This window comes from Chlorocebus sabaeus, chromosome 7, assembly GCF_047675955.1.
Source record: "Chlorocebus sabaeus isolate Y175 chromosome 7, mChlSab1.0.hap1, whole genome shotgun sequence".
Lineage (NCBI taxonomy): Eukaryota > Metazoa > Chordata > Mammalia > Primates > Cercopithecidae > Chlorocebus > Chlorocebus sabaeus.
The window spans coordinates 64,640,940-64,653,052 of NC_132910.1; the positions used below are offsets into that span (position 1 = coordinate 64,640,940).

Below are 12,113 nucleotides of genomic sequence, written 5' to 3' on the forward strand. Positions count from 1 at the left end.
TGGCATGATTTTGACATCATAACATTCTAGAATTCATTTTAATGGTTTTTCTTTTCTAATTTTGATGTATTTGTACATTAAACATCTGCAAACCTAAAAGAAATAATTTTTAGAGACTGAGATATTTTCTATTAGAAAATAGAGCTAATGAGAAGTTGAGGTCTAAAGAAAATAAAATAGGATTATAATGCAGAGGCCATTGGTTTTTGCGTTACGGAGGCCAGGGAGACATAAAGGGGAGGAGGTTTCAAAGTGCAGTTTCTGAGCCAGAATCACCAGCTAGTTGATAATTCAAAATGTTCAGTTCAGGATTATGTGAATTAATGCAATTAAGTGCTTAGAACAGAACCTTACACAGAAGAATAAACTCTGAAACGTTTTAGCTATTATTTAAATGATTTACTGCTCACTTTTAAATTTAGTTTTTACATTCCTTTAAACCATAACTATTATAACAAGTAGTTCAAATAATTTTTCTTCTTTGAGCCTTATATAAATCTTTTGTTTTTATACATGTTAAGCCAACTATTAAAGAAGTAATTTACCTATATAATCATTTTTTAATTTTTTAAAATTTTATTTATTTATTTATTTATTTATTTATTATTATTATACTTTAAGTTCTAGGGTACATGTGCATAACGTGCAGGTTTGTTACATATGTATACATATGCCATGTTGGTGTGCTGCACCCATCAACTCGTCAGCACCCATCAATACCTATATAATCTTAAAACATTAATTTAACCAAAGAAATGAGAGACTGCATGAAAATGGCATTTACATAGGAGAGTTGAGGCTGGGTATGGTGGCTCACGCCTGTAATCCCAGGACTTTGGGAGGCCGAGGCAGGAGAATCACCTGAGGTCAGGAGTTTGAGACCATCCTGGCCAACAGGGTGAAACCCCGTCTCTACTAAAGATACGAAAAAAGTTAGCCAGATGTGGTGGCACGTGCCTGTAATCCCAGCTACTCGGGAGACGGAGGCAGGAGAATCACACTTGAATCCGGGAGGCGAGGTTGCAGTGAGTCGAGACTGCACCACTGCATTCCAACCTGGACAATAAGAGCAAAACTCCATCTCAAAAAATTAAATAAATAAATACATAAATAGAGTTGAAATAGAGTTCAGTAGTAAAATTGCAACTGTCTGAATTATTGACAAGGGTGACTACTAATAAACCAAGCTCCTTTTACCCATCTACTTCCTAGGTTTTATTGTAATTCAAAATACTTTTAAAAGATAAATCACTTTTGCATACATTAATACTTTTGCTAGCCTACGTAAACGTATGTTGAACTCAAAAATGCTCATTTCATCTCATCACATTTAGCCAAATCTTAGTGATGGAACATTGGCAGGGCTGTGGATGGGGAGAGCAGGAATATATACATGTATTACTGTTTGCATCTAACTAGGAAATAATAATACCTTACATTTGTTTATTACTTCATACATTACAAACAGAATTAACCTACACTATTTTATACTCTTAAATAACTATCTGAGGTAGGCAGAGTAGGACATTTTCTCTTTTTCCTATTGAAGAAACCTTAAATCCTATTGTTGGGACTGCAGAGACAGCATGGGAGCTCAGATTTCCTGTTGCCCAATGCCTGTGTTCTCCACTCTGCCACTGTCTCTCTCAGAACCCCAAATATGGACATGATTTAGCCAATATTCTCAAAATGAAGACTTCTGCTTCATCCCATTGTCAATCCTCTTATTTGCATCACAACACCCATCTAAAATGAAAATTAAGTTCAGAAAACTCAAATAAGCCTACCAACAAAACCATTTCTTTTCTTTTTTAAAAAATTTTACTTTAAGTTCTGGGATACAGATGCTGAACGTGCAGGTTTGTTGCATAGGTATACATGTGCTATGGTGGTTTGCTGCACCCATCAACCTGTCATCTAGGTCCAACAAAACCATTTCTAAATGTCCATTATCCTCCCTTAAGTGATCTTTGTGAGTGCCAATGTTTTATTTATTTGATCTAAAAGGTCATCTAGTTTCCCCAAGATGACCTCCTGTCTCAGGTCTTGACTAAACTTCTTTAGCTTTTTTGTAACCCAGAGCATGCCTGCATGTGCACACACACACACAGATGTGTGTGTATAAAAGTTTCACCAAAAACCCCTCAAAATCAATACTTGCCACCCACAGTGCACTCTGTTTTTTTTTATGCTACTTCATGATTTGAACCATGCTGATTAGCAGTCCATTAGATTGAATTTATGACCAGTTTATGCATCATGACCTACAGTCTGAAATACTGGTTTAGCATTTAATTATTTTAAATAAAAAAGCATGGGTTTGGAAATCAGATCTGAGTTTGAATTTTTTGCTCTTCCTCTTATAAGTTATAATGATCTTTGAGGCAAATCACTTGACTTCTGAGAATTTAGTGTCATCATCTGTAAAATATAATAAAATATGCTGTAATATAACATATGTAATATGTAATAGTGATCTTATGTCATTAACATTTCTTATTCTTTCATTCATCAAATATTTCTCAGCACTCATAACCGCTTCGTTTTTCTTGATTTTAGTAGGATTCTGAAGACTAATTTTTACAGTTTTTTCTTCTCTCAGGCTAATTCACTACCATATTCAGTGTCGTTCCCTATATTTTAGGGATTGTATTATTTAAAAAAAAAAAAAAAAAAAAAAAGCCCTTGATGGGGCTAGACAGAGAGAAAAGATCAGTGGCCAAAAAGGGAGCTACCATCCAGAGGCGCTAGACGGGACCCCACTATGCATGAAGTGGAGATCACGAAGCGGACTATATAGAGTGACATCTTCAAAGCGTTCTTATTCTTTCACTGTGAAATAACCAATAACCTGAACAGCCAAATTCCAAATCTCATTGTAAATATTTTTAAATTAATGAAGGCTTAGTAAATACCACATTAAATTATCATTTGGGAATTTAAAAGAAACCCTTGAAGACCTGAGAGTAACTAATACAACAAATATCTTCTTGTATCACCTATAGTTTGATTTACTTTGTTAAATCAGGAACCTGTGGAGACCAGCCAAGGACACAGTCAGTTCAGTTAAACCGTGTCTGACAAAGTTGGTGCGTCATGTACTTTGCTTTTCTTGATCTTCATAAAAAACTAAATACATCCTTAACCCCGCCACAGTGAATAAGTACCCTTGGTTTAGAGAAGCTGCTGTGGAAGAGATGGGAAAAGTGCAAATAAAAGATATATGGGCATAAGGAGTGAGAATGGATAGAGAACATGTAAATGTGTCATTTTCATTTTTAATTTGATTTTTTTCTTCATTGTATAGATTATTTCTTTTGCCATTGTCATTTTTTAAATTATTTTTTTGCCATTGTCATTTATACTAATGGCACAGTGAAATTGTAGTAATATTTCACAACTATTTGTATCTACATTTATGGCACGTATTTCATCTTGAGAAGAGTTCTTGACTTAGGGGAATCTTGACACTGAAGTCCGTTCAGAGTGGTGGTGAGAACTGAGAGGCCAAGTTTCACTTTCCTTCGCAATTACTGCCTTTGGATGTGCCCATTTTCTCTCTATCTCTTTCTTCTAACCTCTTTCAAAAACTTCCAAGAGCTCATATATTTTAATTGGCTTCTCCCAAATATTTACATTTTCATAGAATTAAAAATGTTATATAAGTTAGTTGTACTTTTCTGATATGCAAAAGACTTAGACTGTGAAACTCTTAATTCAACATGTAACATATGCAAAGCAGGGCAGCCAGAGATCTGAAAATTAAATCATTGACAATATATGCTACTGTGTAGTTGATTTTCAGTTGTTTAATACTAAGTATTTGGGGGCCAAATATTTATGGGGACAAAAATTACATAATGTGTCTTTACTTCTCCCTTGGAACCCAGCACTGAGAGCTGAGCACTTAGTGGGCACCTAGCAAATGCTTATGGATTAACAAATAAGTTTGTATTAATTATGAATTTATAATAAGGTGAAAAACACTTTGATGGATGATGATGCAAACATTTAACCTTCATGTAAGTTTAGCTGTATCTTCTTGAATCTGTTCCTTAACTTCTCCAAATGGACTCCTCTGTGGTTTTTCTGTATATATCAGAAACACTCAAATGGTTCCATGAAAATTTTTATTGGCTATCTGTTCTACCTGGGGTCATCCACTAGCTTTATATGATCATACAAAGGCAGTCAATGGAGAAAATATTTCATAAAATCAGCAAGAGAAATAGTGAATAGAGCTTATTATAAATCTGATTATGAACAAAATGTTAAAATACTGTTTTATAAAATTTGATAGAAGTGCTAAACAAAAAAGATAACTTTGTTCTTTAGGATTAATTGCACATGGTTGTTTCAATGTAGCATTATCATCTTTTTAAAAAATCTACCTGGTATTTTTAGCCGTTTTAATGGTATTATATAGAAATAGCATTATTCTGAATTTGTGGTATCGAAGATGATATCATGCCTGGAACTCACAGATCTGCAAAGCCCAATATCAAGCTCACAATAAGAACTCAATAAATATTTGCTATTGTGTCAAAAGACTAAGTTCGTATTATTTTATCAACATTAACTTACATAAAGTCAATATCAATGACTCATCAACAGTAGCCTGCTTTGTTGTTTCCCATTTGGTATGCAGTATATATAAAATTGAGAGATACTTAAACTATTGCTAGAAATGAGTCTATAACCTGACATAGTGAAACTGATAGATATGTAGAACATCGCTGGAAGTGAATCTATACCGTGATGCAGCTCCCCCAAATGACAATGTTAAAATTATTCCCTCATAAATTTACATTTCAATAGAAGACTGTTAGATAGCACATCTCTGAACTATAAATCTGATCATATTACATATCATTATCATGTCTTTTGTCTCTAAATGTGGAGGCCCTATCAAGAATATCAAGACTGTCTTGGTTCTCTGACTCTAGCATCATAATAAGATCATTTTATTGACTGACTTCAACTCAGTAATCAGGAATTAAAAATGAAATATTATTATTATTACGATTAAATGTTACAATGTAAGAAGAAGGACAGTTTCTATAACCTTCATATTTAGTACAACTTTTTCTTTTTTACATTCCAAGTATGACTCATGGTCATTCTTAGATAAGTACTCTTCTATAACAATCTACATAATGTAAATAATTTCTATATTCCATTTCAACATCCAAAAACATTTATGATTAGCTTCTGAGATTATTATGAAATAACATTTTGTAGCATTACTTGAGTCTATATGATATGTGTAAAACAGTGTATTTCAATTTGCATGGGAAAAATGTTAATTTATTCAGTATCAATATTAGAATACCATCTGTATAAGACAAGTGGGCTATGGAAGCTATTAATTGGCACCATGTACCAGCTACTAAATTGTCACTTTATTTCTATTGCTCTGTTTAAGCTTTACTACTGTGTCAGTTGAAGACTTTAATCCTTGTTTTGAAGATGAAGAAACAATATTTATTCTGTTTTTCAGGTTGAATTAACTTAACACTTTCCTCTTAAAATTTTGTTCTTGATTTTTAAAATCATATAATTTCTTCTAAGTTTCTTCCAAATTGTTGGTCAGTATTTTGAGTCACTGCGTAGCTAGTTAGCGTGAGTTAGTTATAGTATTAATCAAGGTATAACTGTTGTCTATAAATCCTAGGAGGTGTGGAGTACATCTTCGTAAGTGTGAATAGCACTTAGCAGAGTGCTGCTTTGAGATACAAAAGGACTGAAAAAATCTAAAGCTGTACATGTTCCAGAAAGTGGGCAGAATTTAATTTTGCAACAATACAATAAATGATATAAAATTGTTCTCTTTTAAATCATTTAAAAAATTTAGAGATTTCTTAGTTTAAAAAAAATTTGTTGAAGTTGCCAAAATCCATGTTTCTAATGAATACTTACCTTATTGCCTCTCTGAATCAAAAACACTGAAATTAGTCTCTCCTAAATTAATAGATTCAAGATTCTAATGCAAAAAGGAAAAAAAAAAGAAGAGATCAGAGTCTGTCTGTTCTCTGGGTTATATGCTTGGCAGGACACTGTTTGCCTCATTACTTCACTTCTTAAAACCTTGTTTGTTTCTTCTCTCAGAATGGACTCAACGCTCTCCATCTGGCTGCCAAGGAAGGCCACGTGGGGCTGGTGCAGGAGCTGCTGGGAAGAGGATCCTCTGTGGATTCTGCCACTAAGGTAATATTCATGCTGGTAGAATATTTTTTCCTTAGAAAAGCGAGAATTATTTAAAGCTTTTCATTTTCATGTATTTTTTTTAGACAAGGTCTCTTTCTGTTGCCCAGGCAGTAGTGCAGTGGTACAATCATGGTTCACTGCAACCTCCACCTCCTGGGCTCAAGTTACCCTCCCACCTCAGCTGTCTGAGTAGCTGAGACTACAGGCGTGGACCACCATGCCCAGTGAATTTAAATTTTTTTTTTTAGTATAGGTGAGGTCTTGCTATGTTGCCTTCCTGGGCTCTAGAGATCCTCCTGCCTCAGCCTCCTAAAGTGCTGGGATTATAGGCGTGAACCACCACACCTCACCCACTTAAAGCTTCTTTTCCCTCTTGTATGTTTCAGAAGTTGTCTAGAATACCAAGATTCTTAACCTGCAGAATTAAAATTAAAACCCTCTCCATTAAACTCTGCAGAGTGAATTGTTTCATTTAAAGACTTATGGGACATGAGTCTGAAAAATCTGTAAACCTGGTTTCTAAAATTTTATCTTTCCCCCTTTGATTTACAAAGAGGATGAGATTCACATCATCCTTTGTAGACAGTAGCACCTGTTTTCCTATGGTTAGTTCATTTTTTAAAAATAAACTGATGTGGGAAATTTCTCTATGGAAATTGAACAAGTAATTTTAAATGTATACATTCAGTTTGGCATGAGACTATGCAGAATCCTTTATACTCTAATAAGAAAAAAGATTTTGGGTCATGGATTGAATTATCAGGGTAATATTAGATTTTATCATCATAATGTGTTTGGTAAGAAAATTTGGACTCATTTTTAAAGAAATGCATGGAACGCTTGGTAAACCAGAAACTGTTCCTTGATGCTGCTTTTGCTAAAAAATATTTGCCTTGTCGACGATTCATTTCATAAACAACATACATTTAAAAAACTATCATCAATGGCAACAATCTTTGTCTCTTGAAGGTAAAATTTTATTTGGAAAAATACAGTGCTAATCAGAGCCAAGCCTGCTGACCAAGCCTTGAGTGTGATAATATGGCTGTGGAAGATGCAGAGAGAGAAGTCAGACACTCTGGTCTCTAGATGGGACACTAGTCTTATCTGGAGTAATCAAACAAAAAAATAGTGCAATAATAAATTAGAAATATGGCCAGTTAACCTGGAATTCCAATGCCTCATGCATAATTGCCAAAATGTGCATTGGTTCTGCTTGTAGTATAGTAAACAGCAATTCTAGCAGAAATTAAAAAACAAAACCAAACTAAGAATTTTTGGCAATTCCACAGAAGTAAACATGTGAATTCACTATATGCAATACATTTCTTACTTTGAACATAAAGAGAGAGTAAACATTTTTATTAACATTTCTCTCTGGCACATCAAATACATTTTAAACAAATATTTAAAGGATGTCTATTTGAAGCCCAGTTCACTGGCTCACATCTGTAATCCCAGCTACACTGGAGGCTGTAGCGTGAGGAGCACTCACGTGAGCCTAGGAGTTTGAGGCTGCCACTCTACAACCCCACCAACATCGATTATTTTTTATCTTTTTAGTAATAGCCATTCTTACTGGTGTGAGATGGTGTGTAGTTGCCCATGTTAATATAGTGTATTCATTAAGCCAATTATTTTTGCTTGCTGAAGTGTTTATTACTACTTTTGTTTTTCCTTTCTTCTAAACTCTATTGATATTTTAAAAATTAGGCTTACTTTTAATCATAGATTAGAATTGTAGAATTTCTCAGAAAAGAATCTCATGTTTTTAAACAGAAAAAAAACTGAGGCCCCCAAATATTAAGTGAGTGCCTAATGCTCCCACAGTGAGCTGGAGACAGAAAGAGAACTAGAGTCCAAACTTTATGGCCTGGAATATATTGGTTTCTTTTTTTTTTTTTTTTCTTTTTGTTATTTATTTTAATCACATCACAGGTATTTTTAATCTCTTGGCCTTTATTTTCAAAAAAAGTTTAAGTTATTTTTCATTGGTGTTGGTGTTGTGGCTGGTAAATTTCGATGTAGCAAATGGTAGAAAATCATTGGTACTGTTACGATTTATGTAAAATTTATTTTTCTTATTCCCAACATATTCCCAAGTGCCCTAGTAGCTGCAAACACAACTATAAGCCATCCGTTTCTCTACCACTAAAAATTCCTAGGTTTCTTTGCAAGGTGAAAGAAACTCAATGTTTCAGTAAACTTTCTTTTTAGTTAGTATTTCTTTGCAGTAGGATTCTTTAGTTGTTGATTAAATTGCATGAATCTCATGAGATAACTGTCACATACACACACCCACCCTGTAAATTTTTGATTCATTGAAAACACAGTCATTCCGTGTTAGCACTAACCAATATTGTGAAAATAGAAAAGGAAGACACTATATGAGGTGGCCAAAAAAATTTTTTTTGATGGTAAAAAATAATCTCTTCGTAAGTGGCCTACTATCTTGATAAAATAACAAATTTTAATTGGTTAAAGTGATTAACGAAGTTGAAAATGCCTGCACATTTTGATTTCTGCAAAATTCAGAAACCTTGAACATTTTCTATTTTGTTTCTCCAAAACAGAAGGGAAATACCGCTCTTCACATTGCATCTTTGGCTGGACAAGCAGAAGTTGTCAAAGTTCTTGTTAAGGAAGGAGCCAATATTAATGCACAGTCTCAGGTATTCCATTCAGATTTTCCCTGATGTACATATATTTAAATTAGAACAGTTTTGTGAAATTGACTTAATGGGTTTAACTAGCTGTTTTACTGATAAATTTATTATAAGTGCTTTGTTATTTATTTTAGCCAAATTATTTTATTAACTTTTATGATGAAGTTTATTTTTTCAACATATAATCTCCCTTTTAATGTAACTTAGCACTTGACAAATGTAAGTCTATCATCGTCTCTAAGTATTTTTCAAAAGAATATAAAGTGCTTTTTTTCAGAATGACAGTGACATCTGAGAAATATGAATTATTCATGCAAGTTTCGTGTTACTCTATAAAAGTATTCTCTTTCCGTAAATTGAAAATATTCTTGAAAGATTTACATTCCAGTGGAAAATCTGCTATAAGGTGGGAATAACACTACTTTGGTCACTTTACACCCCCAATGTGAGCTTTACTAATAATAAATAGGAAATGTATGGTTTTAAAATGAAATTAAGAAAAAAATTACACAATAATTACTTAATCAAAATTATACTATAAGCTTGATCCACCTCCCTCTTTTTTTTTTTCTGGTGGAAAAGGGGAGAAAACGTTGTTTTGCCCAAAACTTTACTCTTGATATCTATTATACCATGTATGCCTGTGGGGATTGAGACATATATCTTTATGATAAAATTCATTCTATTTTTAGGGTTTTCTCTTTTGCCTTTCTGATAACACAGACTATATCATGGAGGGTATTAGCAAAATACGCCAGCTCTGTTCCATCTGTTCTTTGGGATAACCTCGCCAGCTTGCCTTTGAAGGCCATTGTGTAGGGATATGTATTAACTATATAGTTCATTCATTCATTACCTAGGCATGGCTCTAGTTCTATAGATGGCACAAGTTCTGGACCTAGAAAATACAAAAGGCGATGGTTAAATCAGCCCTATTTTCTTTGATTTTAATTTTGGGAAAAATCTGTTGAAATTATGATAGATAAGACATTATTTTTATCTTTGTAATATCATGCTATTTTAATTAGTCACATTTTTTTCCTTACAACTCAAACATTCAGTTGGATGCATATCCATGTTTTAACATGTATTGAGAATATGCCTTAGTCTAAAACCCTTACTAGATGAAATTTTTATAATTTGGTACCTTCTGTAAAGAACATCTGTATTTTTATAAAGTATAATGGCATTTTAGGCTTGGAGAGAAAGGTCCCTGCAGAAGCTACTGATCCACCATAAGTGATTCAAAACTTTTCTTTTTTAAACTTTATTTTGTTTAGATTCAAGAGGTACATGTGCACGTTTATTACATGGATATATTATGTAATCAAATAGTGAACATTGTACCCAATAGGTAATTTGTCAACCTTCAGTCCCCTAGTCCCCTCCCTACTTTTAGAGTCCCTAGTGTCTATTATTTCCATCTGTATGTCCATGTGAACTCATTGTTTAGCTCTCACTTCTAAATGAGAACATGCTGTATTTGACTTTCTGTTTCTGAGTTATTTCACATAGGATAATGGCCCCCAGCTCCATTCATGTTGCTGCAAAGGATGTAATTTCATTCTCTTTTATAGCTGCCTAGTATTTCATGGTGTATATGTACCACATTTTCTTTATCCAGTCAACCATTGATGAATGCTTAGGTTGATTACACGACTTTGCTACTGTGAATAATGCTGCAATAAACATAAGAGTGCAGGTATCACATATTCTCACTCATAGGTGGGAGTTGAACAATGAGAACACATGTACACAAGGCGGGGAACTTCACATGCCAGGACCTGTCGGAGGGTGGGGGCTGGGGGAGGGATAGCATTAGGAGAAATACCTAATGTAGATGACAGGTTGATGGGTGCAGCAAACCACCATGGCACACGTATACCTATGTAACGAACCTGCACGTTGTGCACATGCACCCTAGAACTTAAAGTATAATAATAATAATAATAATAATAATAATAAAAGAGTGAAGTTGTCTTTTTGATGTAACTATTTCTTTTCCTTTGGGTAAATACCAAAAGTGGTATTGCTTTGGGTAGTTACCCAAAGCAGTAGTGGGATTGCTGGGTCTAATGGTAGTTCTGTTTTTAGTTTTTTGAGCTATCCCAATGCTGGGAAACCTTTCTTTATATCAAGAGAACATCTTTTTGCTTTACACAGAGGTTCTCAAACTTTAGTCTGCATCATAACCACCTGCATGGTGTGTGGAAACCCATGTTTCTAGGTTCCTCCCTAGAGTTTCTGATTCGGTTCTGGAGTGGAACCTGATAATTTTCATTTTTTACAAGTTCCAGATGATTCTAATGTTACTAGTCCAGGGACCACATTTGTGAACTGCTTTAGCAAACATGAGGGAAAACTGGGTGTAAGATATTGCAGTAAGATTCACAAGGTATAGATTCAACTACATGACTGAATCAATAATGTACTCATAAAGCTGAAAATGAAGGCCTGGTTAAATTCACTTGTTCACTGGAGGTTCTCCTAACTTTGACAGGAAATTCACCTACACATCGGTGCTGTTAAAATCTGAAAAGAGCGTATTTTACTTTTCTCAAAATGACGAACATAGTGTTGTTATAAAAGTTGACTAGTAGTAAATGCTGCAAGGTAAATGCTTGTTAAAGCTATGATATCAGTTATTACACGGTAGTTATTGGAAACATATATACTTTGGAGGCTTTTCAAGGAGAAGAAGCTAAAACCATTTAATCATAACTTGCTTTCAGAGTCATTGAGGCTTTTCTTTATAAGACGTAATCATGCCATATTATAACAGATCTTAAAAGAAGGGTGGTATCATTATTAAGATGTTAAAATAATCCCATTTTTTATTGATACTATTAGGTCAATTTAAAATTTATATTGCAGGGGATTCTGACAAATAGCTTCAAACTAACGTTCATATTGTGCGAACGTTTTAGAGTAAGAAAAATTAATAATTAAATTTTAGAATATTTTTCTAATTGTTTTTCTAAGTCTTTTGATATAGTCTATGACATTATTTCCTGTATTGAATTTATGTACCCATCATTAATAGTTGAAAAAAATTATTATTACTTAGAATATTTTATAATATAATGATTAAAATTAAAATACATGAATTTATATAAGAGGTTGATTATTTTGCCCCTGTGCATGAGCCAATCCCAAAACTGATGGTTTCAGGGCCATTGAGGGCTGATTTGAGTTCCTCCACAGATATTATTTCTCTCAGTACTGTCTTACGTAAGATAC

General features: G+C 33.7%; 1 protein-coding gene across 50 annotated transcripts in view; it reads left to right on the forward strand.

Annotated features, from left to right (window-relative positions):
• ANK2 (ankyrin 2) overlaps positions 1 to 12,113 on the forward strand; it is a 686,172-nt gene that overhangs the window by 492,841 nt on the left and 181,218 nt on the right. For all 50 annotated transcript variants that reach the window (XM_073017561.1, XM_073017562.1, XM_073017565.1 and 47 more), the window contains 2 exons: positions 6,109 to 6,207; positions 8,781 to 8,879. In XM_073017561.1, the coding sequence (XP_072873662.1) occupies positions 6,109 to 6,207; positions 8,781 to 8,879 (198 nt within the window). The remainder of the gene's footprint in view (positions 1 to 6,108; positions 6,208 to 8,780; positions 8,880 to 12,113) is intronic.